Source organism: Emericellopsis atlantica, assembly GCF_019669845.1.
Source record: "Emericellopsis atlantica unplaced genomic scaffold F5Z01scaffold_9, whole genome shotgun sequence".
NCBI classification, from domain to species: Eukaryota; Fungi; Ascomycota; class Sordariomycetes; order Hypocreales; family Bionectriaceae; genus Emericellopsis; species Emericellopsis atlantica.
In genome coordinates this window covers 559,678-587,419 of record NW_025764711.1, presented here as the reverse complement: position 1 = coordinate 587,419, position 27,742 = coordinate 559,678, and the positions used below count along the sequence as shown (strand labels likewise).

The 27,742-nt window shown below is 53.3% G+C and overlaps 12 protein-coding genes across 12 annotated transcripts; 9 read left to right on the top strand and 3 right to left on the bottom strand.

The window, feature by feature from the left end:
• Positions 1–271: 271 nt before the first annotated feature.
• On the top strand, positions 272–1,619 carry F5Z01DRAFT_635340 (ER membrane protein; the record flags this gene model as incomplete). Its single annotated transcript, XM_046262142.1, has 2 exons — positions 272–793; positions 843–1,619. The coding sequence occupies 2 exons, from the start codon at positions 272–274 to the stop codon at positions 1,617–1,619; spliced, it is 1,299 nt and encodes a 432-aa protein (XP_046119647.1).
• Positions 1,620–2,188: 569 nt separating this feature from the next.
• F5Z01DRAFT_619835 (Alpha/Beta hydrolase protein) lies at positions 2,189–3,228 on the top strand (the record flags this gene model as incomplete). Its single annotated transcript, XM_046261113.1, has 2 exons — positions 2,189–2,741; positions 2,798–3,228. 2 exons carry the CDS (start codon positions 2,189–2,191, stop codon positions 3,226–3,228), a joined length of 984 nt encoding a protein of 327 aa, XP_046119646.1.
• Positions 3,068–4,179, bottom strand: F5Z01DRAFT_555879 (uncharacterized protein). The gene is made up of 2 exons (XM_046260661.1): positions 3,879–4,179; positions 3,068–3,792 (listed from the first exon to the last, which is right to left on the bottom strand). Exons 1-2 carry the CDS (start codon positions 4,070–4,072, stop codon positions 3,249–3,251), a joined length of 738 nt encoding a protein of 245 aa, XP_046119645.1. The 5' UTR covers positions 4,073–4,179; the 3' UTR covers positions 3,068–3,248.
• F5Z01DRAFT_651974 (Mur ligase) lies at positions 4,102–6,684 on the bottom strand. The gene has a single exon (XM_046263252.1). It carries the CDS (start codon positions 6,520–6,522, stop codon positions 4,288–4,290), a length of 2,235 nt encoding a protein of 744 aa, XP_046119644.1. The 5' UTR covers positions 6,523–6,684; the 3' UTR covers positions 4,102–4,287.
• Positions 6,685–7,391: 707 nt separating this feature from the next.
• On the top strand, positions 7,392–8,619 carry F5Z01DRAFT_635336 (uncharacterized protein; the record flags this gene model as incomplete). The annotated part of the gene is made up of 2 exons (XM_046262141.1): positions 7,392–7,402; positions 7,455–8,619. The coding sequence occupies 2 exons, from the start codon at positions 7,392–7,394 to the stop codon at positions 8,617–8,619; spliced, it is 1,176 nt and encodes a 391-aa protein (XP_046119643.1).
• Positions 8,620–9,284: 665 nt separating this feature from the next.
• Positions 9,285–14,373, top strand: F5Z01DRAFT_554385 (septation protein H). Its single transcript, XM_046260654.1, has 5 exons — positions 9,285–9,921; positions 9,986–10,150; positions 10,198–10,704; positions 10,751–12,082; positions 12,132–14,373. The coding sequence occupies exons 1-5, from the start codon at positions 9,769–9,771 to the stop codon at positions 14,232–14,234; spliced, it is 4,260 nt and encodes a 1,419-aa protein (XP_046119642.1). The 5' UTR covers positions 9,285–9,768; the 3' UTR covers positions 14,235–14,373.
• A 139-nt stretch (positions 14,374–14,512) lies between these two features.
• F5Z01DRAFT_673018 (uncharacterized protein) lies at positions 14,513–15,340 on the top strand (the record flags this gene model as incomplete). Its single annotated transcript, XM_046264887.1, has 2 exons — positions 14,513–14,864; positions 14,919–15,340. The coding sequence occupies 2 exons, from the start codon at positions 14,513–14,515 to the stop codon at positions 15,338–15,340; spliced, it is 774 nt and encodes a 257-aa protein (XP_046119641.1).
• A 474-nt stretch (positions 15,341–15,814) lies between these two features.
• On the top strand, positions 15,815–18,081 carry F5Z01DRAFT_554387 (ankyrin repeat-containing domain protein). The gene has a single exon (XM_046260655.1). It carries the CDS (start codon positions 16,058–16,060, stop codon positions 17,849–17,851), a length of 1,794 nt encoding a protein of 597 aa, XP_046119640.1. The 5' UTR covers positions 15,815–16,057; the 3' UTR covers positions 17,852–18,081.
• Positions 18,082–18,888: 807 nt separating this feature from the next.
• F5Z01DRAFT_680705 (major facilitator superfamily domain-containing protein) lies at positions 18,889–21,042 on the top strand (the record flags this gene model as incomplete). The annotated part of the gene is made up of 4 exons (XM_046265618.1): positions 18,889–19,042; positions 19,095–19,406; positions 19,460–20,334; positions 20,899–21,042. The coding sequence occupies 4 exons, from the start codon at positions 18,889–18,891 to the stop codon at positions 21,040–21,042; spliced, it is 1,485 nt and encodes a 494-aa protein (XP_046119639.1).
• A 50-nt stretch (positions 21,043–21,092) lies between these two features.
• F5Z01DRAFT_554350 (general substrate transporter) lies at positions 21,093–22,736 on the top strand. Its single transcript, XM_046260652.1, has 2 exons — positions 21,093–21,278; positions 21,338–22,736. Exons 1-2 carry the CDS (start codon positions 21,180–21,182, stop codon positions 22,721–22,723), a joined length of 1,485 nt encoding a protein of 494 aa, XP_046119638.1. The 5' UTR covers positions 21,093–21,179; the 3' UTR covers positions 22,724–22,736.
• F5Z01DRAFT_554358 (Asp/Glu/hydantoin racemase) lies at positions 22,736–23,670 on the bottom strand. The gene is made up of 2 exons (XM_046260653.1): positions 23,477–23,670; positions 22,736–23,423 (listed from the first exon to the last, which is right to left on the bottom strand). The coding sequence occupies exons 1-2, from the start codon at positions 23,564–23,566 to the stop codon at positions 22,749–22,751; spliced, it is 765 nt and encodes a 254-aa protein (XP_046119637.1). The 5' UTR covers positions 23,567–23,670; the 3' UTR covers positions 22,736–22,748.
• A 307-nt stretch (positions 23,671–23,977) lies between these two features.
• Positions 23,978–25,519, top strand: F5Z01DRAFT_699479 (actin-like protein 2; the record flags this gene model as incomplete). The annotated part of the gene is made up of 1 exon (XM_046266383.1): positions 23,978–25,519. A coding segment is annotated over one exon (1,152 nt), but the record flags the coding sequence as incomplete, so codon positions are not given.
• Between the last annotated feature and the right edge of the window lie 2,223 nt (positions 25,520–27,742).

Below are 27,742 nucleotides of genomic sequence, written 5' to 3'. Positions count from 1 at the left end.
CAAGCACGATCGCAAGGTGACGTTAGGGCGACGTGTTCCTCTGGTTATTCGCGAACGGTCGTCGATCCTGCGCATCGCCCATGAGCATCCCTAGCTCTTAGGCCAGTCACGCGATCTCGCGTGCGTGCACGCAACCGAAGCCCGCATACTGCCAGCTCTGACGAATACGGCACCGCGCTCTTCTGCGAGCTCATTGTCAAGTCGATCGATTCGCTTCCACACACGCAAGCTTGGTACGGTGGTTTGTTAGCTACCCGAGTCTGCCGTCCCGATGTGGTGGTTCTTCAGCGTCATCCTGGGCACCGCCTTTCTGTTCAGCATCGTTCTATCGATACCCGTGGCTTTCGATGTGGGCGGACGTGACAGCGGCTTGGCGTACAGCTTATCGCTGTTCCTATACTATCTTTTCTACTCGATAGTCAAGTTCCTGACTCCCGAAGGCTCCCGTATCCGCTGGACGGTATCGACAGTTCTACGCCTTTCGCAATGGATCATCATCCCTGCGCTGCTGATTTGGTCGCTGGGACAGTTTGCAGTCGATGCGGGTAGTACAAACTGGGTTGAGAGGACCTTGGGCGGGCTTCTCCAGTCCAAAAGTACAAGTTGGACGGAGTGGGTGTTTGGAAAGGATGGCGTGGTCGAGACACTCATGCTCGGCAGCTGGGAGAACACTTTACGCTATTCAGGGCCCGTGTTCCAGCTCCTTGAAGGATTTTGCACGCTCTTGGTCATTCAATCACTTGGGCAGCTCACCAGGTGGCTCGTGAATAGTGGACGCAGCGACTCGTGGCTTGTAAGTGGACCTCTGATTATTTTCTATCCCTCCATCGCTAACATGGCAGATCATCTTACTGGCTTTCTCGGGCTCCGTGATTGCGAGCTCTGTCTACTTCCTCTGGAGGGTGGCGCAATTTCCTGAAATCAACAACTTCGATGCCATCCTCATTGGAGTAGCCATGACGACCGCCATCTTCCTATGCGTATATGGCATCGGCAGTGGTCGAGGCAGCCCCGTCGAGTCGTCACTTCTATTTGCCTACGTCGTGCTCTGCGTCTACCAGATCTTCACAGATTACCTGCCCTCTGATGGCGCACAGCATGGGGAGGACCAAGCGGCAACACAACCTGATATCCCACCTTTGCCACCTATCATCATGGCTTCTTACTCGACACTGCTGCACATTCTGGGCTCGCTACCGCAGGCGATACACTCGTCCTTGGCCCTGCTACTGGCGGCATTCCAGACGATCACACCGTCGGTGATGATTTCATTAACATATCGCCTGCTCGTATTCTACTGCGCTACTCGCATCATCCCGTCTGTCAAGGATCTGGGAGCCAAGGTCTACATGCACGACGCTGATTGGGACGACTCGGAGACTGCCACCAAGGTCCTTAGCCTCCTCAGCTGGCTCTCGCCTTCCATCATGATTGCTGTATATACCAGTCTTCTGCTGCAGCATTTCTCGACCAGCGACAGCGAGGACGGTTGGTCGTTACGAGAAGGCGATGTCGGCGGTAGCACTTGGAGGTGGGTCAATGTTGGACTGACAATGACTCTATATGGTGTTGAGCTGCTGTTGGGATCGGACGAGAACGATCATTGGAAGGTTGACTAAGCTACCAAGCTTGATCATGAAGGAAACGGCTGAAAAGGAAAGATCCATCACTGTACAGGAGGGCATCAGGCCAGGGGGGAGTAAGATGCGGCGGTGAGTGAAGATACCAAGCACGGAAGGTAATGCACATTGGCGTTGGGGCGCTGGTTTTGTTGGTTGGTCGAAATATGCGCTTGGGCTCGCAAGGAGCATGGACGGCTCCGTCTACCAGGCTTCAGTTTATCTTCTTGGTCACGTTTATGGTCAGTCGGTTCTCATTTTGGCCACAGGCCATACATAGCTTCATATTCGGAAAGATGGTCAGTGAAGCAGGCGAGAATAGCCAGCTTGGTAAATACCCACGGAACGTAGCACCAAATTTTATGCAGCAAATTCTGCTTTTGAGATGTAGTAGTGAAGTGTCTCGAGAACAGACTCACTCATCCATGTCATCAATGTGAAATGCAAAGCTCCCGAGCAACCCCACTTACATTCCAGAAACCAATGCATCACTCACCTCACGTTAGCCTCAACATCATCCCTTCGCGTATCTTCGCCAGACACCCTTGCGCCAACGCAAAATCATAAAAATGACGCTGCTCAAGGACAAAACTACTGCTTACGCCACGAGGGGGCTCCCTCCGGCCCCCAGTGTCTCCATGAAGACTATACCTATGGCCGGGTTGTTGGTTGACGCATATGGTCTGGAAGAGCTGAAGCCTGAAGTCCCGGTGACTTGCCTGTGGTTACTCCATCCGCGCACGCGGAATCGGGCGCGGATGAGCGATATTGCGTGTCGAGTTGTGCAGAGCTATAACGAAAGCTCGTCTTCTTCCGCACAGGGTCTCATCGCACTGGCCTTTGACATGCCCAACCACGGCACGAGGCTCGTCTCCGAACTGGGCAACAAGGCATGGAAAGACGGCAATTCAAAGCACGCATTAGACATGATGGGTATGGTAAGGGGCGGAAAAGGCGACATGAGCGCACTCATGGATGTCGTGGGTGGATATCTGACCCGTGACATTGGGGGACATGTGGTTCTCGGCTGGAGCCTGGGGGGCCATGCTGCTTGGGAGGCTTGGATCGGAGAGCCAAGGGTCAAAGCTGGCGTCGTCGTAGTAGGCTGCCCTGACTTTATGGGTAGGTCTTCCCTGGTGCATGCAGATTCATGGGTCGCGCGACTAACAAGAAGCCAGGACTCATGGGGGATCGAGCAAAAAGGTCTGACTTGGATTGTGGCGAGAACTTTTTGGGAAGCCAGTACTTCCCAAGGGACCTTATACTAGTATGCGAAGCGCATGATCCGAAAGGGATATTGTTTGGGACAGCGGCACTCCCGTCGTTGCCTCTATCTCCGGAAGAAAAGACCCGATTAAGAGAGACTCTGCAGTCGAGAGGCTGCCTCCAGGGGAAGAAGCTTCTCCTCTGCTCAGGAGCTGACGATCGCTTGGTGCCGCACAGAAACAGCAAACGGATGGTGCAGATACTCAAAGAACTTGAGATTGACGTCGATGACAGGGTGTATGAGGGCGTCGGTCACGCCTTCAGTGCGGATATGGTACAAGATGCAGTCGCTTTTCTGGTACAAGCAGTCGCAGATGGAGCCCAGCAAAACTCACGTCTATAGATATTATTCGAAGACACTACCTACCACGGCCTCGACGCTTCTGTATCAAGGATTTCGTCTTTGCCATGACCGATAGTCACGAGGCCACTGGCTTTCCTCCCTTGGAATTCTTCAACGAAGATTCCTTGCCACACATTGAACGGATTCCTGCCGCTCCTTTTGCCAGTCAGTTTGCTACCTCGACCATGCGGATCGGCCTCCCAATCCCTCATCGCAGTAGCTACACCCTGCCACGCTGCTTTGTTGTTTCTGTCCCGCATGCTTTGAGGGTCGATTCCAATAAATTCAACCTGTTCCAAGGGGTAACCGATCGCTCGACAGTGACTGTCCAATAGCCTGGGGCGCTTGAAATCGTGGCTGATTATGGTGACTCGGGAAGGCCAGGCGGTGAATGAGGAGTAGAACAACGTCAAGCTAAAAAGGATGTTGTGGTAGGAGTCGAGTGCGCGCTCTTCGAGTAGGATGCTCGAAGTCGGGACTGATTGACCCCAGAATGAATGAGCCTGGGCAGCACGCAGATAGGTACGGGCTTCCGAGAGTTCGGTTTCTTTGCGTGTAGGACCCCTATCCTACCGTGAGCCATACATTGGCGATAGACGTGGATGGGATTGTGTGATAGTGAGTGGAAAGGGGATATCGTGGCCACCTACCCTGAGAACATCAACACTGACTTATCCACATTATCAGCAACGCGTTGTACGCCTGCGCGAATATGTTCAACGAACGTCGGCTCTTCCCCTGATTGGAATGGCGCAATAAGCCATGATTTCTCATCATAGGGGGGCGCAGGGCCGCCGACATACAGCCCATGGCAACAGACGATGATAAGCTGTGTAGGAGGCATGGTTGAAATGCTTGGAACAGCGTTTTCCAAATCGCAATGTACTCCAGGTATCCGATCGACCAATCAGGAGCATCTTCGCGCGTGGCCGTTGGTTGAGTCGTATCATGTCGTCTATTTAGAAATACACTATGATGATGGTTGAGCCAATTCACGCTAGGTAATGCATCCTATTCTACAAGCCAGGCATACAGCCAGGTGGTATAATACAGCCTTTCTTACTCCAACGGCTTGCGTATATTGCCGATCCTAAAAAACCTGGCTCGATCATACGGCCGCGGCCCTTGCTCCAACAGATTCACCGGCCGTCCCCAGAAGTCCTCCTCGACCGGTTCCTCCTCGCCTGTGCCATCGCCTGCTAAACGCCGAGGATCCGTTCCGCTGGCGATACTTTTCGCCAGCCTTGCCTCCTTCTTGGCCTGCTTCTCGGCGATTGCATGGTCCCTATATGCCTGACGCCGGGCCGCTCGCTCCGCAATGCGCTTTGCGCGGTCGATACGAGGCTTGTCCTCAAAAGTCGAGACCTGGTACGTCAAGGGTCGACCGTAGACCTCGAAATGGGTCAGTGCCACAACGCGCTGGGCAGCTGGGTGGGCAATGATTTTCTCGGCGATGGAATCTAAGGCCTTGCGGTGATGGCTCTCGCGCGAACGGAACAGGGTCAGGTCGTCCTTTAGTTGACTGATGAACCCAGCATCCGGCGTCGGTGCTTTTGATTCCCATTCCAGGTCTTCCTCGGCACTGCGGATAAAGTCTTCGTACGCTTCTTGTTGGCGCAGGTGGAAGTCCTCGCTTTCGCGCAGACGCTTGATCTCTTCGATGTCTTCCTTGGGTGGCGCTTTGCCCTCTGTTGCAGCTTGCAGTGACGGGTCGAGCCGAGTGACATCGTCGACTTCTGCTGATGTTGCTGCGTCGTTCGACTCAGGTCCCGTAGTCTGTGAGCGTGCTCCATTCCCCTGTAGAGCCTGGATTTCCCGTGAAGTCTGCCAAGCCGTCCTGGCACGCCGGAACTGCTCGTATTCTCCCTTCGTGAGGGGTCGCTCCCGCCAGCGTTTACTGAGAGTCCACAACTCTCTTCGGCTCGGCCAGGCGATGCCGGCCTCAGATGCTCTGGAGATCCCCTCAAGGTTGTATAGATCACGAACCAGATACAGGCTTCCAGTGAGGACGATGTGGCCATCGCCTGCTTTGTCCGCGGCCCATTGCATGGCATTGCCAACGTCAGGTTCCCCATCATATAGTTGATCTTCCGCTCCTACCAACACCTTGGCCAGTAAATCTCGCCCCAGTGGTGCCGGCATACTGGGAGGCTCGTTGGGTCCTCGTTGAAACTCGACAAAGGCGACGTTGTCATGAGGTTCGATCAGCATGTCTAGCATCTCAGGTATTGGCTTCGAGCCGCTTGTCGAGAATCCAATTACCCAGGTGATGGGTCGTCCGTCTTGCCGTAATCTCTCTTTGGTGAAGTCGGCCAGGGCCTTGATACCCAGGGTGTTATGCGCCGCGTCTACCAAGACCGGTTTGTTGTATCGATTGTTGGTCAGATCAGAGATGCCGACCCATTCCAGTCGTCCAGGAAGCTGAGGGACCATCTCCAGCATTCTGTTGATGTCGATGTCTAGATTTGGAAAAAGATGACGGAAGCCTACCATGGCGCACAACAAATTGTGTTTCTGGTAAGGCTGCAGTTGCCATCTATCCTGATCTAACTTTTGCAAGAAACTTGAGTCCTCTTGCGTCACCCACATGGGTGCTCCCACGCTCTCGGCATGCTCTTTCAGCACCGTGAGCACAGCTGGCTCATTCGTACCGTCCACGACACAAGGCACCGCTGGTCGCATGATTCCAGCCTTGACCTTGGCAATCTCCTCAATGGTGTTGCCCAGATAGTCTTGATGATCCAAGCCAATCTTGGAGATGATCGTGAGAGACTTGCGCCGCATGGCGTTGGTGGCATCGGTGGCCCCACCCATACCAACCTCGACAATTCCGTAGGGGACGCCATGGCTGTTGAAGAGGTTGAACGCGGTTGCAGTCTCCAACTCAAATGGTGAAAGAGATCCGGCGTCTTGGCTTGAGCTGAGCCGCCAGCCTATTGACACAGCTCGATAGTCTTTCTCGACTCTTCGAGCTGCGTTTTCATAGTCCTCTGGCCGGACATAACGTCCGTTGATCACGACGGAGTGACGCTTGTCGGGAAAAGCTGGCGATGTGTACCGCCCATGGCCAACCCCTGCAACGGTGAAAAGCGCGGAGAGATAGCCACAGATCGACCCCTTGCCGTTAGTTCCTCCCACGTGAACGCCTTTCCACGTCTGGGTCGGTTTGATGACACGAGCTATTCGTTCAAGACCAAGTCTGATATCGCGGGTGGCGTAAAGCGCCTCCTCCTTCGGTTTGATGAGGGCTCGGGCGGTGCTCAGGGCGGTTGCTACATGGTGAGGTTTAGTCATGGCGAGGCATGCTCCTAGTCGCGGATGACGTTGATGAATCAAGGCCAAGTCGGTAGCGTTGACGTGCACGCGTCCGACATTGGGTGATTATGGCCAGGTGATGGCGGCGAAGGCGCTGGGTCGAGTTGATGATCTCTAGACTCGCTTTTTCGCCAATGAAATAATAGCATGACATGAGAAAGCGCAGTGTCGAAACTTGAGAACCCAGCCACAGATAGAGTGGCTGACGGGGTGGATTTCAGCCACAGTCCGATGCTTGGCGCAGCGTGCGGCGTCAACTTTTGCTGATGCTCCAAGATAGAGCAGTACCTTGATCAACGACACAGGATGTTGTCTTCCTTTGCGTTGGCGGTGGTTCACGAGCAAAAGAAATGCATTCTTGAGCTTCAAACACAGTTTGATCCTATTTTTGCGATTCATATTGTTCTCATTGTACTAGAAGCCTTTGGCCATCTCTGGTTATTGGAAAGTCACATTAGTTCAGCACTAGCTGATCTGAGCAGCTCACGAGCAAGATGAACGAATGCAGCCTGGCCCATCTCACCCTGCCATCTTCATTTTTTAGCTTCGTGTCGCGGTAGTGCACCTCGAAGCGCATCGCATCACCCGTCATCCCGCGCTCCACGATTTGTTATCGCGTGATCGCGCATCAAGAATTCAAGTCGCATCGCTGTCGCGCATTGAGGTTTTACGACGTGTCGCCAACCGATCTTTCTGCAATTAGTCCCGCGACGTCACCAGCCTGGCGACAAGTACTACTTTGTCAACGCGACTGAACGCGCCATCGATCACACTGCGCACTGCAACTTGCATTGATCTCGGCCGCACTCGTTTCGTTCCTCGCTCTTCCGCCTTCAGACTTGATCAATATGGGTCTTCGGTGAGTCCTCCAAGTGCACGTCTGCGAGACTCGTGCTAACGTTGTTGACCAGATTCTTTGTTGCCCCCGTCGAATCTGACTTGCCGCCGAGAACCTCATTGCGCAAATCCACAGCCAGAACCAGAGGGGTCTCACGGGGCGGGATCCGCATTGAGTTTGGCAGGAGAATCAATAGGCGCACTGGGCCTGTCGAAGTGAACGCAGCAGGATTGACCCGTTATCTCTCCGACAACCTGAACGACGATCGGGTCCATGGAGCAGACAGACGGTCCAACCGATATGAACCCATCCGTCAAATTCGTCATCGTCCTCGGGTGAGCCGCGATCAAGCTTTGCTACGTGAGCTCGCCGAGTATATACAGAACAAGTTCGAAGTCTCATGGGAACAGTTGACGCCCGAAGACATACGTCAACGGGGTGTGTTGAGGCTTGAATTGACTAGACTGTTTGGGCGCAATTGGGCTTCGCGAGACTTTTGCCAATCTCAGCAAGACCTCGAAAACCGGACGTGGATGCTTTTACATGGCCAAGCCGACGGGGGCCCACGATTAGAGACCCGTGATCACGGCGGGTCCCTTCAAGGTCCCTACTACTTGGACCTGCCTCCTCCTCCTATCTGGGCGATTCGAGGTACCATACCCCGTGGCATTGAGCGCCCATCGAGGGGCGAAGATTACAATGGTCTCGGTGACCGGACGCGGAGCCCAAGCCCTGGACATTGGGACACACTTCTCACGACACTGACCCCCGATCCACAGCCCCCGAGTGCGAGCACCTCATTCGTATCCAACTCGGCAGCGCAGAGTGCCATGGCCGCGTCGTCGTCAAACACTTCACAGTCTGAACACCATGGGGCTACTATACAAGACGGGCCCTGTGAATCGGATGCGGAAGATGAGCCGTCCCGGCCACGGTCGAACCAAGAAGAGACATCAAGAACGGCAGATTCCGCGGAACAGATGGATGCCGTGGTTGGCGAATGGACAGGCCTACGATCTCGGCCCTCGAGCGAACGATATCCTCAACTGTTCTCGCAACTGTCTGACTACTTGGACAACCATCCAACACGAGGCACCCGAGCTGAGGTGGTGTCGGCCTTTACCGAATTTATGGATATGCACATAATGCTAAGCCGGTTACCAGGGGCTTCGCAAGAACCACCGGATAACGTTGTGTCAATGTTCGTGCAGTTTTGGGACTCGAGGAATGGAGCTTGACAAGCCAATTGAGACGAGAATTTTCTTTTTGCGCAAGACATCTATGTAGCATTGTTGGCGTTGAGGTTAAATGAGCAAAGGTCAAGCGTTGAAGATTAGGCGTTGGTAACGTCGACCGGACCCGAGGGTGACTGGACGTTTGCCAGTCAAGTTGCAGAACTTGCCCAGGCAACCCCAGTGACAGCACACCATGCATTAAGAAATCATTACTATTTGCTCGAGGCTGTGTACGACGTACTACCAGCAGCATGGTTATCTCCCAGAAGAAAATGGGTGGATTCCCGCTGCCTTGTTAATGTGATCGTCGCCTTTGGTTGCTTCTGCAAATTGACGGATGCTGTAACTAGCCGCCTTATACGCCACACCTCGCAGCTCCCTTCTGACAAGTGGCTCTAATTATGCTCAGGTCAGAAACAGAAGGTCACAAATCCATCTCTAATTAGCCATCCCTTCGAAAACAGCTCGACAAGCCAGTGATCGCAGTGTATTCGAGACACAATGCGAGTCCGGCTCCCAGGCAGAAGAACGTGCCTGACGTTAGCGCCATCGAGACGATCGTGTAGTGGGGTTAACAGTGACTACAGAGGCGCGCTGGGGCGCTTGGCGGCTGCTCCATCGCAGGTGCATGCATGCATGTCCAGTCTGTCTGCCTGTCTTGTCTTTGTCAACATCAACATTGGCAAGCCACTAGGATTAGTTAGGCTAGTATGACATTCATAACTTCTGCCAGCTTCGTTACGGAATAATTATCAAGTTTGCACGCCTTGCGCAAGATCTGAACCAGCACATCGCAGCCGACTTTCTCTTTGGACTCGATTCGCCGGGGTCTATCCCACATAGCAGTGCCGCACCGCCAAGTTAGTCGAATGTGACGGACGACTCGAGCTGTTCTCGGCCGCAGCTTACGGCAGTCTCGTCCCCACGAAAACGAATGCGATCCTAATCTCACCGAACGAGGCACCTAACCTCTGAGCAACCTTGGGAATGCCACGATCCTCCAGCCCCCCTCGACGACACAAAGCCGCGCCGTCTCCCATTGCGATCGCGCCCTCAGCCCGACGATTACGATCCATCCTGCCGCCTTCCTTGTTGCGAAGATAGAACTCCTCCAGCGAGGGTGCCGCGAGCGCTGAGGTGCCAGAGAAGGATATGCCGTCAGATTCGAGGCAGTATCACCAACATGGCGGTGGAAGAGTAGTCGCAACGAGGGAGAGGACCAGTGGGATGGTTCCCGGAACACCTTCACGCAAAGAAAAGGGGAGGGAAAGTTTGGCTGTGCAAGATCCCGGACTGAAGGACTATGTACGTCCAATCCTTCCCCCAAGGGGATACCCCGACGTCTGAGGGTAGAGCTGACGTTGCACAGCGATTGGGAGAGTGTTTGGGCAAAGGCGCCTTTGGCTCCGTCTACAAGGCGTTCAATTGGGGCACTGGGGAGGCCGTGGCTGTGAAGCAAATCAAACTCACGGACCTACCTAAGAGCGAGTTGCGCATGATTGAAAGCGAAATCGATCTTCTCAAGAACCTTCTGGTGGGTGCTCTTGGGTCCTTGGTACATATCCAGAGCTAACGAATTAGCATGACAACATTGTCAAGTACATTGGATTCGTCAAAACGGCCGAGTGTCTGAACATTATTCTCGAGTACTGCGAGAACGGATCACTTCACTCAATATGCAAGTCATACGGCAAATTTCCAGAGAACCTTGTGGGCGTCTACATGACACAGGTACTCAAGGGGCTGCAGTACCTGCACGATCAGGGTGTCATCCACCGTGATATCAAGGGTGCCAACATCCTCACGACCAAGGATGGCACTGTGAAGCTGGCGGATTTCGGTGTTTCGACTAGTACGCTTGCGAGTGGCCAGGACAAGGAAGCACAGGTGGTGGGCACACCATACTGGATGGCGCCTGAGATTATACAACTCTCTGGGGCGAGTTCAGCTTCCGATATCTGGAGCGTGGGCTGTACCGTCATCGAGCTGCTCCAAGGCCGCCCCCCTTATCACAACCTGGCCGCTATGCCTGCACTGTTCGCGATTGTCAACGACGACCATCCGCCGCTACCAGAGGGAATATCCGCTGTGGGTAAATTCCAACCCCTGATACGATCCTCTCTAACTTCAACAGGCCGCTCGTGACTTTCTCATGCAATGTTTCCAGAAGGATCCCAATCTCCGCGTATCAGCACGAAAGCTTCTCAAACACGCCTGGATTGTGGGATGTCGGCGGGCCGATGTGCCAGTTTCCAAAGCGCCCGATGGATTCACGCAAGCCGTCGAGGAGGTGAAGCAGTGGAACAAGGCTCTGGAATCATCAGAATCAAAGTTGCGTGCAAGTTCAGGCTCCGAGCACGCTGGTGTTGCGCGCTACGCGGGAGGAACTCCAGCAAAGGGACCTTTGTCACTGGCCAAGCCCAAGTTTGGCGCTGAAGCTTTCATGACTCCTGAGATCGCCGGCGACGACAATTGGGATAACGATTTTGCCACCGCAATTTCTCCTAGTGCCTTGCAACTACCGCAGCTCAAGGGGCAGGACAATTTTGGCGGCCTGCTGTCAAGTGACAAGCTCAAGTCATTCGCTTGTTTCAACGACAGCCGACATGATGCTACGAGTTATGATGATGATTTTGAAGGCGAACTCATGACTATTAAAGGGCCAGGTCACGTACAGGACTTCGACTCGCTGGACCGGACTATCAGACCCACGCCACGCCGAACGGAGAGAACTTCGTCTACTTCGCCCAAGAAGCACTCACGCTCGAAATCGAGCATTACAAAACCAGTCATGAGCGCTGCTTCCTCGCCTCATCAGCACAAGTCACCGCCCAAGTCACACCACAATAAATTCGAACTGCCTTCAAGACCAGATGTGTTCTACAGAGAGCAGAGCGTCGAAGACTATTCGGACCTGTTTGTGGGCGATGACAGTGTATTCGATCGTCAGCCAAATCAGGCTACCAAGAAGAGCAGTCGCCAGGCGGACGCACCTCGGTTGTTCCACCCATCAGATCTCACAAGCTTGCCAAGATCCATGCAGGCGCCCGACAGTGGGAGTCTCAGGAAGAAGGCAACATCGCGGCCGTCCGTTCTGCCTGACCGGCCGATGCGCCGGGCCCGCTCCTCGATAGAAATACAAAAATTTGCTGAAGACGACGATGAAGATTTCTCGGATGTTTTTGGCCCGGCTAGTAACCAGCTGGAGAAGGAAGAGAGTGATCGTGGGTCGGAAGACAACGGCTTCATGCTAATGTCAAAGATATCGAGCAATTCGTGGCTTGGCGACGACGAGGACGAGGACGACCCTTTCGCATCAATGGATCCAGGGTGGGACGAAATGGACCTCGACGCCAACATTGCGAGAGACAGACAAGCGAGGCTGGCCGAAAAGGTGGAAGCGCTCGTGCGTGAACTGAAGATCACCGAGGGTGAAGATAGACTGTCAGAGCTGTCAGAAGACTTGGTGAGTCGGAGCCGAACGGTAGCACATGGCTTTCGCTGACTTGACACAGTTAATATTGTTGTGGGAGAATGTCGAGGTGAAGAATCTAATCCTCAGCGCGCATGGCCTGCTGCCCATTCTGGAGATCCTTGAACCTTGCACGGTCAAGAGCAGGCAGTACATGATACTGCAGTTGCTCAAGGTGGTCAACGCCATCATTCTTGACGATGTGGAAATCCAGGAGAACCTTTGTTTCGTCGGCGGCATCCCCATTATCACCAAGTTCGCGGCTCGGCAGTACTCGAACGAGATCCGCATCGAGGCGGCGGCCTTTGTCCGACAGATGTACCAGACCTCCACACTGACTTTGCAAATGTTTGTGTCCGCGGGCGGCTTGAATGTTTTGGTCGAGTTCCTCGATGAAGACTATGACGGCGCGCGAGACCTTGTACTGATCGGAGTCAACGGTATCTGGAGCGTGTTCGAGCTTCAGGGACCTACACCCAAGAACGACTTCTGCAGGATCTTTTCGCGGAGCAAGATTCTGTACCCCCTCGCACTGGTGCTGCATCGCGTCCTCGATGAAGAGGGCGAGGATGAGCTTGACGAGCTCATCGAAGGCCGCATTGTCAATATCTTCTACCTTTTCAGCCAAGCTGAAAACTATGTCAAAGAAGTAGTGGCCGATCGGCAGGTCCTGAAAAGCGTCCTCAAAGACCTACGACGAATGACACCCATGCATCAGATAACGATGCTCAAGTTCATCAAGAACCTATCAATGCTGTCGGCGACCCTGCAAGCGCTGCATTCGGCCGATGCGATTGAGTTCCTGATTGATCTGTTGAGCTACAGCATGAAGAGAGACCAACTGCACTTCCGCGAGATCTCAAACCAGGTGTTGAACACAATGTTCAATCTGTGCCGTCTGAACAAGGAGCGTCAGGAGGATGCTGCGGTGGGCGGCATCATTCCACTTCTGATGCGTATCTTGAAGACGGACCGGCCCCCCAAAGAGTTCGCCCTGCCCATCTTGTGCGATATGGCACACTCCGGGTCCAAAGGCCGCCGGTACCTGTGGCAGAACAATGGCCTGGCGTTTTACGTGTCATTGTTGACGGACCAGTACTGGCAAGTTACGGCATTAGACGCCATTTTGATATGGCTGCAGGAGGAAACCGCCAATGTCGAGACGCGACTGCTCGATGGCGACTTTACAAAGGCCATTGTCAGCTGCTTCAACACTAACAAGCTCAACGCATTTGATTCGAACCTGCTGGAACCTCTTCTCAAGCTCTTGCGACTGAGCCCCTCGATTGCTGGGTCACTGGCGCGACCGGAGATGTTTGCAGGCATTGCGCAAAAGCTGGGCCACAAGAAAGCTGTGATCAGACTCAATCTGCTTCGGCTTGTACGAACCATCATGGACGCCAGCGAGCCGACCATTGGCAGTGGTGACGGCGCTAGGACGCTGAACACTGCGCAAATCCGGTCGCTCATGGAGTCCATCCAGACACTGGCGGAATCTGATTCTGCTGTCCTGGTCCGCAATCTGGCGTCGGAACTGGTACGGTCACACATTGGCGGGGGCAACTCAGCCATGTTGATGATGATTCACGAGAATGCACCGCCGCCTCCGACCTCGGGGTCGTCGCGTCGCTCTGCTACTAGAAGGAACACGAGCTACACGCCCCCTGGGTTCCACGCATCCACGTCCGTCCCGCAGACGCCGACGCACAGGAGCAGGGCAAGCTTCAGCAACAACGCCTATGTTGAGGTTGTGGCGAGCCCACGAAGGTCAGCGGCGCTGGAAAGGGAGAGCTCCATGTATCGCCCAAGGAGCCGCGATGGCGGTACTGGCATTCCGAGGCGGGTGAATGGTGTTTCTGATGCGAGCACCAACAAGGGCAGTCGTCTGCCTCGGACGTCCACGCCGGTCATAGCAAGCTCGAGCAGACTTCCTGGGCTAGAGGCACTGCGGGAAGCGCCCGTGGTGGTACGGAGTGACAGCGGAGAAAGCAACAAGGAGAATGGCGGTGGTGGCCGGCCCGGCACACCAAGGCATACCCCGTCCAACTCGCGGGAGAGAATAGGAGAGACAACTCCACGAGAAGGAGGGCCTCCTCCAGAGAGAAAGAGGCGCACCAGGGCGCCAGGTGAGATTCGATGGACATAGCGAGCAATAGCAAGTAAGAAGTATGCCATGGGAAGGGCCCAGTATCATCTACCACGCGCGCGCTTAGTACACCCCCGCCAAGTTTCCAAACGCCATCTTCTCTCACCTCACGGATTCTGTATATTCCCTCCAATTCTAATACTAACTTTAACACTCCCATAATCCTCGCTCAACAATCATTTAGCATCCCTCCGCTCTACCTTTCTTATACTTTCGGCGATCGCAAGCCAGGACTTGTGACGCCGATTTACTTATTACCAGCGAGCCACATCCACACGATGGCTAACAACAAGTTCAATTTGCAGCATCTCCTGGACAACGGCCTATCATTAGAAGTCGACGAGGAAGTCATCCTCATCTTCCAATCTGCATTTCAGTCGCTTTCTGAGGCAACAGCCGACGAACAAGCTCGGGACGTCGCCTCGCAATTGCAAAAGCTCGTGTCCCCCGAGAAACCGATAACCCAGTTCGGGAGCACCTGGGAAGCGTTTCTGAGCGTCGCAAGAAACATTCCTTATCGAGACCATGAGGGACAAGACTTTATCATAAAGGTCATTCGCGTGCTGGTCGCTACACCGCCGTGGGGTGATCTTCCTGGGCTGGCGCAAGTCATGAGAACCAACTGGTCAGGTTCGAGCATGACTCTATTTACTCATGGCAACAAACTTCTAATTTCAATGGCAGACCCAACGCTCGAGACTGTGGAAGGACAGGATGTAGAGGATGAGTATTCTTATAGTGAGTGGCTGAACTTGAATTCATTCAATGCCCGACTCTTTGGAGCAGGTCTGGTGGAAATGGAGAGCTTCGTCATCTGGCAGATGAGGCAAGCTCTTGAGGAGGACCTGAACCCTAATAATGCGGCCACTGATCTGAGGCTTTCCGTCGCCAGCGAATGGGCGATTCACTCTGGGCCAGTCCTCCTGCGGAAGTGCCTAGTGGAAAGACGAGATATCACTGAAGGTGACAAGAAGTCGCGTGGACCTGGTCCCTTGTATACTGGACATGGGGGTTTGAATCTCGAACGTTGGGGATTTTGGAAACGGAGGTTTGAGGAACTTCGGCCAGTGGTCGCTGGGGAGGAAGCAGTTGCACGTGTTGACTAAGCAATACAATGCATGGCAGCAGCGGCGACAGCCTTTGCACGGGCAGATCTCAAATGAAACATCTCTACCGACACCTCTAGGGTAGTTGTACGTTGCCTGCGCAATCGCTAGTATCGATTCATTCTTGCATTAGACAGTTATACCAGCGCTTTTGATAGATCTCATGCCGCTTTTGACGGAGCGCACGTAACCACGTAACCGCCACCGCCTTTACGGCCTGTCGTCATTCTTATGCCATATAAAGACAACTTAACAGGCCCCGAGGATCTGGAGTTCTGAACCAGCCTGGACAACTTAACATATCCAATTCACCCCTGGCCCACTCGACCTTAGACGGACTCGGAGGTGACACAAGATAGCTTCTCGCAAAGGAGTTCACATCATCTAGTTTCGAAGTTTTGTTTTCCCACCACTCTCCCAAATTAGCATTTAGAGTGTATATAAAGAATATGCTAAAATCAAAATAATCATTCAGATTTAGGCTGCAAGGATCATCGGGTGAGACTATTGAGGTAGTCTCATTTGATGCCTAAGGTACCTGGTAAGATATACACGTGCAGGCAGCCGCAATCGGTACGCATTAGGCAACCTTTTTGGGCGCACCTCAACCACAGCCTCATATGAAGTACTCAAACTATACCTTACCTTTGACATTTCTCCACCTTGATTTCAACTATCTCAACCTTTCATACATTTTGTTGGATCCTAGTAAAGACCATGGCGTCGTCGCTCAACACCCTTCCCTCCGAGCTCCTCGAGGAAATCAGCTGGTGCCTTGCCCCATCGCTGGCATCTATCAACAGCTTCGCGCAGACCTGTCGCTTGTCGTACTCCGCTGCGAACAGGGTGCTGTATCGCCTAGATGGCGCGCAAGGAAGTAGGGCTCTGCACTGGGCTGCCAGAACGGGCCAGTTGTCCACAGCCTCACTCTCCCTCGACAACGGCAGTGATATCAACGCTCAAGAAGACAGTTGGAAATTTCGCTCGCCTTTGGGCCTTGCTGCCGAGTTCAACCAGGTGGCTCTGCTCAATCTGCTTATTTGTCGAGGCGCGGATGTGAACAGGCACTGCGAGGGTACATGCAGACCCGGGGGCAAAGGCTACCTTGACTTGGCGCCTCTTCTCATTGCGGCACGAAATGGGCACCCTGAATGCGTACGGAGAATTATTGCTGCGGGAGGCCGTGAGGACGTTATGGACTTGGCACAGTTCGACAAAACCTTGGTTGCTTCCCGGGACGTGATGCCATCTGGCACTGGCGACTATACCGCTGTACTAAGCATTTTCCTGGACTACTGGATAACCAGAGGAGGACCGAGCGACCCCAGCTGCCGAGAGGCGCTTCGTTGGGCTATTGGAAGAAACCGGATCGATTGCGCCCGGCTTGTTCTTGATCGTGTTGTTTCTCCGCTAGATGCAAGCACCATCGAAATCGCAGGCTGGCCGCTCTTTGACGCTGCCATGCAGGGTCATCTGGACGTCGTCAGGATGTTGGTAGGGGACTATAACATTCCCCCTGATTACACGCCTCTTCCAAATCTAGAGACGCCACTCTACTGGGCTGTGATGTGCGATGCACAACCCTTGGTAGAGTACCTTTTCCAAGCTGGCGCCGATCCCTCCAAAGGCACCGACTCGCAAACACCTCTCCGCCTCGTCCTCGAGAAAGGGGACATGGTCACACTGAAGAAGTTCCTGTCGTACTGCGAGAGTGACGAGGCTCGTCGTCGCCTGGCCAGCTCCGCGTTCGTGCTTGCCGTGTCTCAAGGTCTGCGCGGAGCCTCCCAGCTCCTACTCAGCTACGGTGCCGACATGGAGACGATTGACAGTGATGGCGTGACCGCGCTATGGTACGCGAGCACTCTTGACGACGCGACTTTGTTTGATGTACTCATGGCCAGAGGTGCAAATGTGAATCCACCCGGCGCGGTGAAGCCCCTTCACGAGGCTTCTTCGCGCGGTACCAAGGCGCCGAGAGTACAAAAGCTGATCGAAGCCGGGGCAGACGTGGACGCCAAGGACACGGACGGCTTGACGCCTCTCATGTACGCGTGCAAGGCGGGCCACTTGGGGGACGCAAGAGTGGTGAAGCTGCTGCTCGATGCCGGTGCTGACCCTCGCGCCACGGACAATGTTTCTTACTGTGCAGTCTCGTATGCCATGGCGGCAGGGCGGCCAGATTTTGTGCGAATGGTCCTCGCCAAGGGTGGGCATGTCAATCTGGGCGTGGATGGAAGGGAAGAGCTCTACCTGCCAAGTGCAGTTCGGTCCGGTGCCTTTGAATTTGTCAAACTCCTTGTCGAGGAGTGTGGCGCCGACATCACGGTCAAGGATGCTGGGGGAGAGTCAATCCTGAGGCGAGCCATCTATGAGGAGGATGTTCAGATTGTGAAATTCTTGCTTGACGCTGGTCATGAGATTGCGGAGGGAGACTTGGATGTTGCCCGCGAACGAGGATGTACACAGATCCGAGACATATTGCAAAGGAAGGCAACTGCTCGCCTGAACTAGCAGCGTTGGCATTGTCTTGCAACGGCAATGTGGTTCACATCCATGGCCCTCGTCACGTAGGCAGAGTCGTGTTAATGACCAGGAGTCAGGACGCAGTGCAGCGACCCCGATCTCGTCACCAGATCAAGGGGCATTTGCCACATCTAAGAACCCTACCAGTCATCGCCCAGTAGGGATCCATGATGTTGCCCCAGGCCCAGGGTCTAGAGATCTTGACTCATGCTACTGCGGTGCGGCTGACCGCTTGTCGGCATTGACATGAGATCCAAGTGGACAATCACACAATCCTCACTCCGTCGCAGCACCTCTCATTGGAGCAGTCGGTACTGGGAGAGGCGGCTATTTCAGTGGAGGGTTGGGGCAAGGACGCGGTCCTGATTCTTGATCCTCCAAGCGGACCAGTCTCTTGTTGGTCTACTAGACATGCAGCCGCCACATTCGTCCAGGATGATAGTACCAAATGGTGTTTGTTGGCCTACTGTTCTCCGCCACGATAGTTGGCCAGTTGGCTGGTGGCCAATTTGGTCATCAGCACGAGGATATTGCCTCATTCCCCAAGTCTCGTTTTCTTCCATGGTTCGTCTCGCCAAGTAATGTATTTGCCTTGTATGGGGCCTTCAATGTCGTAATTCCCTTCGGCACCCGTTCGATCCTACATCTGCAAGCCGAAGTGGTCGGGGAAATTCCGACATTTGTTGGAGCAGCAGACAAGATGGCGCGAGAGACCCCTATATGCGGCGCAGCGGTCTGCGTTAGACTTTAAATTAGTGTCCGCCCATTTTGCCGGAGCGCAGAAATGCCTGCCTTGTGACATTCGCCGTGTCAATCACGACATCGCCGTGGCACCGAACCGGGCTCCACGTCCAAATCCACTTGAAGCTGTCGGTGATGCCTCTCGGACGCCGATCTACGGAGAAGAAATAATGTCAAGGAACAAGAAGTAGAGAATGTGAAAATGGCAAAATAGAAAGAGTCCCCGTTTGCTGACGTTCCAAATATCTTGCGTGGGCTTCGACAAGTATCAGCATTCAGCAACCATGGCCGACGACGCTGCGCTGGCTGTCGAAGAGACACCTTCTGTCCAAAAGCCTGTTTCTCGATTCACGAGGTGGTACAGAAGCCCCTTGTTCAATGTCATTATCGCTGGACTCATCTCGTTCACTCAGCCGGGTATTTGGAATGCGCTCAACAGTAAGAAACAGGATCCTGTCTGCGGATGTCTCATTAGGCTAACCGTCACAAGGTACTGGTGCAGGCGGCCAGCAAGAGCCGTACCTCGTCAATGGCGCCAATTCGTTGACCTTTGGTATTATGGCCTTTGGCTGTGCCATCTTCGCGCTGCTGGCGAACAAGTTTGGCGTTAAGAACATCCTCATCCTCGGAACTCTGGGCTATGCCCCTTATTCAGCAGCCTTGTATGTCAACAACCGGTACGGAGTCGAATGGTTCGTCCTGCTCGGAGGCGCCACCTGTGGTCTCGGCGCGTCTGCTTTGTGGGCATCTGAAGGTGCCATCGCACTGGGCTATGGATCTGTGAAGGATCGTGGCAAGTTCAGTAAGTGCACCATCTCTGGAAGGTTCCCAAGTCCAAGTGCTGACAACGTCAAGCCGGCATCTGGCTCGGTCTGCGAGAACTTGGCCAGTTGATCGGGGCCTCAATCCAGCTCGCTCTCAACGCCAACGATGGCAAGCGGGGCAAGGTTTCGTACACGACATATCTCATTCTCATTTCTCTGCAGTGCCTCGGCCTACCCCTAGCCTTCCTCATTTCGCCCCCTTCCAAGGTGATCCGACCCGACGGGAGCAAGGTCGAGGATCCGACCAAGAAGAAGGCCATCCTGGGAGAAGTGACGAAGATGTGGAAGCTTCTCAAGAGGAAGCAAATGTACCTCCTGATCCCCGTCCTGATAGGCTTCAACTGGAACACGACGTACCTGGGCATCTACCAGACGAGGTACTTCTCGGTTCGAGCTCGTACCCTGGCGTCCCTGACTTCAGGCATCGCGGCCACCGCGGCAAACATCTTCTGGGGCTGGTTCTACGATCTCAAAATCTGGAGCCGGCCTCAACTCGCCAAGATCACCTGGGGGCTCTTTTCAGTCATCATGGCGTCCGTCTTCGCGTGGCAGGTGACCAACGAGTATAAGTATGCCAACTCTACCCCGGCGGTCACCCTCGACTGGGATCTGCCCGGCTTTGGACGCGGATTCGCGAGCATGGTGATCATGCGCTTCATGAACGAGTCGCACTACGTGTTCGTCTACTGGATCATCGGCGCCTTCTTCGACGACCTCGAGACCCTGACCCTGGCTGTGGGGATTGTCCGCTCCTTTGAGTCCGTCGGCTCCTGTCTGGCCTTTGGCATCGGTGCAGCCAAGGTCGCGCCCATGGTGAACCTCGTCATCGCGTTCGCCATGTTTGGCATCACAGTGCCAGCGACGACGTTTGCGGTGCTGCTCGTGCCAGAACGTCCAGAGCACAACGTTCTGGGCGGGACGCCTGCGGATGAGTCGTCGATTCAGGAAGGACCTGGGGAGGAGGACGCAAAGCTTGCGGAAGCAAAAGATCGCGAGGTTTAGTCACTGTCCAATTAGCGGACACGCGCCGTTCAGTCATCGGCAGTCGGTCCAGCTAAGATGGTGTGGGAATGCAGTAATTGAAGAACTTTGTCGTAATTTACGAGGCACGAGTCGCGCGCCGTGATAGTTCGCCCTCTCGGTTTTACTTACCCTGCGTGACCCATCCTTCCCCTGATTGCCGCACGTCTTCCGCTTGTCCTGTGCAAGACAGGTCGCATTGATGACCGGTCAGACCAGAAATGGTCGCGTATCCGTACTGCTGCCGAAAACACAACACTGCGATCCGAAGTTCCCACGCGATTATGGAAAATGTGCACATGATAACCATAATGCCCACGCTGCGTTTGGGCCCATGGTCCAGCGGCCAGCCACAGGCAGCAACAGTGGTGGACAAGAGGTCAGCTGCACGGAGAAGTGCACGAAAGAACATGATGGGCCACGTGCCAAATTCGTACTTCTCTTTGTCAGAAAATACCAGGTAATTTTTCTGTCTGTCACGTCTCACAGAGCCGCGAGGGAGGAGCACATGACCCGACTCGAGGCGACTGCGATGGGCAAAAAGGGTCCGGTGTAAACAGTGGGTGGGCGGCAGTCGCTGCACCTGGGCCTTGACCAGCGATCTCCGACCTCCAGTTTATCGTCCATCCCCCACAACCATCTCCACAGACGTCTCATCATCACCATCTTCAATCTTCATCTTCACACGATTGTCAATAGTGTGTGTCGACAGCGCAACGCATACAGCCGCAATGGCCGGCTTCGGAAAAGCCACCGAAGGCATCACGCCTTATCTGCTGTTCCTCATCGCCACCGCGACAGTGGGCACACTTCAATACGGCTTTCACTTGGTGCGTACCATCCAAGCCCTCAACCTGCAACACCATGAGCGCATGCTAACTCTACACAGGCTGAGCTGAATGCTCCCGAAGATGTCATGACTTGCAGAAGGAAATCGATCTTTGGGGATCCTGACAAGCCCAATGACCCTGCCAACTGCATACCCATGTCAAAGGCGGTTTTTGGTGTCGTCACCTCCATCTTTACCCTCGGAGGCTTGATCGGGGCACTCTATTCAGGGCCTCTGTCTTCGCGTCGAGGTCGGCGGCCAACACTGATATTGACTGCTGGAGTTTACGCCATCGGCTCGGCCATCGAGGCGCTGGCGCCGGCTGTCTGGGTCCTCTGCATTGGACGTGTCATATCCGGCATTGGAGCAGGTGCCGCGACCGTTGTTGTCCCCCTATACATTAGTGAAGTCGCACCTCCAGCGCAGCGCGGCTTCTTTGGCGTCATGACGCAAGTATCTATCAATATTGGTATCCTCATCGCTCAGAGCCTGGGATACTTTCTGAGCTCGGACGGATGGTGGAAAATCATCCTCGTTGTTGGCGGAGCGCTGGGCCTCGCGCAAGGGTTAGGCTGCTTTTTTATGCCAGAGACGCCGGCCTGGCTCGCCTTGAATGGAAACGGAGCGCGGGCTCATGTGGTGCTCAAGAAGATCCGCGGTAAGGGTGCGGACATCAGCTTGGAGACTCGGGAATGGAATGTCGACAATAGTGCTCCGGACGAGCAGGACCGGCTCCTTGCGACGACAGACAACGACAGCCGGGTTTCGGCCCTCTCGAGCTCGCCTGCGCACCTTGGATTCCTCGACGTGGCCAAGGATCATCGTTCTCGGCCCGCCATCATCGCTGTGGTCGGCATCATGGCAGCCCAGCAGTTTTGTGGCATCAACTCGATCATTATGTATTCGGTATCGCTACTCAAAGGCCTGCTTCCGATCCACGCCGCACTTCTCACGGTCATCATATCGGCAGCGAACCTGGTGACCACTGTGGCGTGCTCGCCCCTACCAGATCGCATTGGCCGCAAAACTTGTCTACTGATCTCCACTATCGGACAAGGCAGCAGTTCGCTTGTCCTGGCTGTCTCCATCATCTACCACATCAAGTGGCTTTCGGCTGTGTCTGTGTTGTTCTTCGTGGCATTCTTTGCAGTTGGACTAGGCCCAGTCCCCTTCATTTTGGCAGCCGAGCTCGTGGATACAGAGGCGGTTGGTGCTACACAGAGCTGGTGCTTGGCTTCCAACTGGATCGCGACATTCGTGGTCACACTCCTCTTCCCAATCATCAACACCCAGCTCAAGAAAGCGACCCATGGGGATGGCCATGTGTACTTTATTTTCGCGGGACTAGCAGCTTTGTCCGCAGTATTCATTTTCTGGAGGGTCCCAGAGACCAAAGGCAAGCGCAGTGCGAATGAGGTCTGGGGCCGGGAACATCGTAACGCTTGAGTTACCAGAAGATAAGGTTGCTAAGCTACCCAAATATACGTTTGCTCTGCACAGTCTGCTCGAGCTGCAAGACTCCCGCCTTGACGCCATCCACGACAAAGATCCTCCTTGCCCTTTCTTCACCATACACCTCAGTTGCCGTGTCGCGTATCACACGTTCCAGGCCCGCCATGCCACCGCAACCCATGACCACACATCGCACATCCCCTGTTTGCAAGAGCTTTGTGGTCGCGCTTTTGAGCCGCGCAGTGACCTCCTCTTGAGGAACGTGGTGGAAGTCGGACGCGTTGAGGCCTGTCGAGAAGACACCAGCGAAGCGCTGGTTGTCACTGGCAGCATCTTGACCGAGAAAGGACTTGACGCCATGCGTCAGATGATCCTCCCAGAACTTGCCTGTAGTCACGATGCCCCATTTCTGGTCGCTATGAGGCCGCAGAAGCAGCTGTGCGGTGGATACGCTGGCCTCAAAGATGCCAGTGATCGCGTTTGTTGGTAACAGATCAGCCAGTGAATCCACCAGACTGTGCACGCTATAGCACGCCACAAGAATCGCGTCGTAGCTGGAGGCGCCTAGAGTCCCATTCCCGAGCTTGTTGCGCATGTCCTCTATCACCGATGCTTCACTGGCTTGAATATCTTGATCGTTGTTGATACTGACAGGAGCCGATGATGGAGCGGTGTACTGGTCAATGTCTACCACCTAAATATGTACTCAGCATGACGTTCCAAGCACACAAGATCGACTTGGCCTACTTTGTCCAAGCCGGCGGACTTGATGGCTGAGACCATGCCATCTGTCATGGACTCTGTAGAGTTTGGATTCAGGACAAGGATTTTCGTCATAACGGCGGCCAGCTTCGAGTTACTCGCCGCTGAACAATAGTTCAAATCTAGGAATTTTCAAATACAATGAGAATCTTTGACCATTTGATTGTTGCTGCTCATCATCGCGATCATACGCCATGTCTTTACGCGGGGTCTCACGTGACGCAGCTTCCCGCTGAGGCAGTGCCTCTGACGACAAGGCGACCCCACCATTTGGCTGGACCTCCAGCCATCCCCGAGCGTCATCCGGCCACGCACCACCACCTGCGGCAAAGGACCTTGACCCGATCGCGAACAACTATCGAGGTGCCCCAGTTGATCTAGGATTCACGCACCGTGATCATATCCGCAGCAATGGCTACTTCACCCATTGGTACGTGGACACTGTCGCACCCAAGCTCTTGGAGCTGCATGAGCTGACAACACCCAGTCCTCGACGGCGGTACCGGTTTCCTCAAGGTCGGATACGCGGGCCAAAACTTCCCCGAGCACCAGTTCCCCTCCATCGTCGGTCGACCCATTCTACGAAGCGAAGAGAAGACGGACAGCAATGTAGTCATCAAGGACATTATGTGCGGTGACGAGGCGGCCGCGGCGCGCACCATGCTCCAGATCACCTACCCGATGGAGAACGGTATAGTGAAGCGATGGGACGACATGCAGCACCTCTGGGACTTCACCTTCAATGAGAAACTCAAGGTCGACACGCAGGGACAGAAGATCCTGCTGACAGAGCCGCCCATGAACCCGCTGAAAAACAGGGAGCAGATGTGCGAGGTCATGTTTGACCGCTATGGCTTCGGCGGTGTGTACGTCGCGATCCAGGCTGTCCTTGCTCTGTATGCGCAGGGCCTGAGCTCCGGTGTCGTCGTCGACTCGGGCGATGGCGTCACGCACATTGTCCCTGTCTACGAATCCGTCGTTCTCAACCACCTCACGAAGCGTCTCGACGTGGCTGGCCGCGATGTCACCCGCAACCTCATCAAGCTGCTCCTCCGCCGCGGCTATGCCCTGAACCGCACCGCCGATTTCGAGACGGTTCGACAAATCAAGGAGAAGCTGTGCTACGTCTCCTACGACCTGGAGCTGGACAAGCACCTCAGCGAGGACACCACCGTTTTGGTGGAGAACTACACGCTCCCTGACGGCCGTGTCATTCGTGTAGGAAGCGAGCGTTTCGAGGCACCCGAGTGTCTGTTCCAGCCCCACCTGGTAGACAGCGAGTCACCGGGCCTGGGCGAGTTCCTCTTCAACACGATCCAGTCCGCCGATGTCGATATTCGATCGTCTCTTTTCAAGGCCATTGTCTTGTCCGGAGGCAGCAGCATGTACCCCGGTCTGCCGTCACGACTCGAGAAGGAGCTGAAGCAGCTGTGGCTCACAAGGGCGCTACAGGGTAACCCTGAGCGGTTGTCGAAGTTCAAGGTCAGGATCGAGGATCCCCCGCGGAGAAGGCACATGGTGTTCCTGGGAGGTGCCGTGCTTGCCAACATCATGGCGAATAACGAGAGCATGTGGGTGACCAAGGCTGAGTGGGACGAGCAAGGTCCGCGTGTGCTCGAGAAGCTGGGGCCACGATAGAGAGTTGTTTGTTAGAGCGAGGGAGAGCGAGTCTATAGTTGTCCTTGTCCACGTATTTCACCAGGGAAAAGAAACAATACATCTTCAAGCACAGGCAAGAGCACCACTGTCTCACGTTCAGCCAATGTAGATTATCAAAGTCACTAACTTGTACGGAGGACGGCGTTAAAAGTTTTTGGTCGCTAAGACGCTAGAAGATTAGGGATTAGCTAGACCCATGGAATTTTTGCACCACATTAAGTGTAAATCTACTAGGCCGACTTTCCCCTTACTATCGAACGTTATTATGATTAATAAAATATAATTATTTTTTCTTTTGAAGCCGACTGTGAAGATACCGTATACCTGTGACGTTCGGGTTAGACTAGCTATAGGGTAGGTAGATCTGAGGTCGGTTTATAAACTGAGTACACTAGGATGTCGTTGACTTAAGCGGTCGGGTCATAGTCTATGTGCGAGATAGTAGATCTTGCGTAGACAATTGTATTAATAGCTGAGGAGCTGGGTAGAGACTGACTATGGTGAAGCTAGGCTTCCTATATACTAAGGGGATTATTGTGTGAAGCAAATAATACCCGTGGATCATGAGGCTTATGAGATGAGCGTGATGATCCGGATCATGGTGTTTTATAGATAATCCAAAGTAATTGGTGTGAAATAGTGGGTCCTTGGTCGTATAAATGGGATTCGTGCGACCGGCATTCGTGCGAACGACACTCGTACGAATATCGCTTGTTTAGGCGGCCGGCATGCCGCTTCATACGGAGGACGGCGTTAAAAGTTTTTAGTCGCTAAGACGCTAGAAGATTAGGGATTAGCTAGACCTATAGAATTTTTATACTATATTAAGTATAAATCTACTAGGCCGACTTTCCCCTTACTATCGAACGTTATTATAATTAATAAAATATAACTATTTTTTCTTTTAAAGCCGACCGTGAAGATACCGCATACCGATATTATAATAAGGGCTATAATTATAAGCCTTAAGGCCTCGAATAAGACTACTATCGAGGTAATAGCCCTTATAGGCGTTAGTAAGAGTATAATTAACACGATATTTACCCGCGCTATAGCGCGAGGCTTCGACCCTACCGTCCGGCCGATCGTCCTTATAGACGCCCTCCTTACCGATAACCCTCGTTCTAGCCGTCTTTCTAAGTAAACCGCTACTAAAGAAAAGGTCTTAAAGCTTATACGCCGCGATCGATATAGAAGAAAGAAAAGCTACGCTAATATTACTAGCGATCTTAGTTACTTCGGTATCGAGATATCGGCTATAATAATCTAGCGAATACTCCGTAGGGCTAGCTTCCGGAAGACTAAGCTTACGAGGAAGCCTAATCTAATATAAAAAATAAAGAAAGAATAGCTTAAATAATACCTCGAAAGGAAGGATTAGAGCCTTAATAATTAGAAAAAGGTAATTTAGTCCGATAAGACTTTTATAATATTATTATATCGCCGCGGCGGTTATTAGATCTAGCGAACGCTTAAAGAGAAAGTTAATAAGAACTATATCCGTAAGCGATAGAAAGGGTCTTCTAAGTTTATATTCTAGGGCTGCTTTTCTTACGATAAGAAAGGTCCTTACTATTATTAATACCTAGAGATTACTTAAGAGAAATAAGCCTCCGAGAAAGAACTTAAGGCTTTAAATAAAGTACTTAAGCTAGAGGTAAGGAAGATATAAGAGTTAGAGGTTAGCGTGAATTATATAAAGCTTCGCGAGGGTAAAGCCCCCGGCCGCGTACTATAATAGCGATAAATTAAAAAAACCGGGAAGCTTACGAGAGGCGGTAAAGGTAGTATCGACTAATAGCGTTATTAGAAGATTATCTTAACGCCGAAGTTAATTCCTTTCGCGAAAGAATATAAGGCTACCGGCCGGCTAAGTATATTAATTTAAGAGGATAAGGCTCCGGTATACTTATACTCTCTTTAATAATAAGTCTTCGATTAAGAAAGCGCGCGCTACTTTCCTTAGCCCGGTAACTCGCCGGACCTTAATATAATCGAGCTTACCTAGCCGTAGATAAAGAGATATATTACGAAGAAGGGTACGCTATATATACGAAAGGAAGCTATTATAAGGTAGGAAAAGGCTTAGAAAGACCTCCTATAAGAGTAAATATAGCGGTAGATTAAATATATCCCGAGGTACGTTTAGAAGGTTATTAAATTAGCGGGTAGAAATAAATATATCGAGGGGCGGGGAACGGCGCTAGTAAATTTATACTAAAACTAGCTATTTATATCGACATGCAGAATTAGCGCGACTAAAAACTTTTAACGCCGTCCTCCGTAGTGTCCGAGTCCATGTCACGGTCCTTGAAGGTGGAGACCCCCAGCCGCGTCGGCGCCTGCCTCACCATTCAGGAAGGCGCAACTCGTGTAATTGGCGGCCTGCGGTTCCTGTTTCGAAAACGCCATGTTCTATCAGCCTTTCGCGCTCTTCCACGATTTTCATTCCCGCACTCTTCAAAGTCGCTATCTGCGGCCAGACCTACTCGCATCCGTCCTCATCTTCGTGGATTTGCACCCAGCCTCATTACCTAGTAATAGCATCAACCACGGGTATGTGCGGTTACGTTACCCCACATTCAACACTGG

Bases quoted from the DNA above. Each gene is read 5' to 3' on its own strand.
- F5Z01DRAFT_555879 (XM_046260661.1), bottom strand. From the start codon at position 4,072: ATGCCTCCTACACAGCTTATCATCGTCTGTTGCCATGGGCTGTATGTC. The intron at 3,793-3,878 runs GTAGGTGGCCAC...ACGGTAGGATAG, and splicing joins TCAGTGTTGATGTTCTCAGG to GGGTCCTACACGCAAAGAAA.
- F5Z01DRAFT_651974 (XM_046263252.1), bottom strand. From the start codon at position 6,522: ATGACTAAACCTCACCATGTAGCAACCGCCCTGAGCACCGCCCGAGCC.
- F5Z01DRAFT_554385 (XM_046260654.1), top strand. From the start codon at position 9,769: ATGCCGTCAGATTCGAGGCAGTATCACCAACATGGCGGTGGAAGAGTA. The intron at 10,151-10,197 runs GTGGGTGCTCTT...CTAACGAATTAG, and splicing joins ATCTTCTCAAGAACCTTCTG to CATGACAACATTGTCAAGTA. The intron at 12,083-12,131 runs GTGAGTCGGAGC...GACTTGACACAG, and splicing joins CAGAGCTGTCAGAAGACTTG to TTAATATTGTTGTGGGAGAA.
- F5Z01DRAFT_554387 (XM_046260655.1), top strand. From the start codon at position 16,058: ATGGCGTCGTCGCTCAACACCCTTCCCTCCGAGCTCCTCGAGGAAATC.
- F5Z01DRAFT_554350 (XM_046260652.1), top strand. From the start codon at position 21,180: ATGGCCGGCTTCGGAAAAGCCACCGAAGGCATCACGCCTTATCTGCTG. The intron at 21,279-21,337 runs GTGCGTACCATC...AACTCTACACAG, and splicing joins TTCAATACGGCTTTCACTTG to GCTGAGCTGAATGCTCCCGA.
- F5Z01DRAFT_554358 (XM_046260653.1), bottom strand. From the start codon at position 23,566: ATGACGAAAATCCTTGTCCTGAATCCAAACTCTACAGAGTCCATGACA. The intron at 23,424-23,476 runs GTAGGCCAAGTC...GTACATATTTAG, and splicing joins AGTCCGCCGGCTTGGACAAA to GTGGTAGACATTGACCAGTA.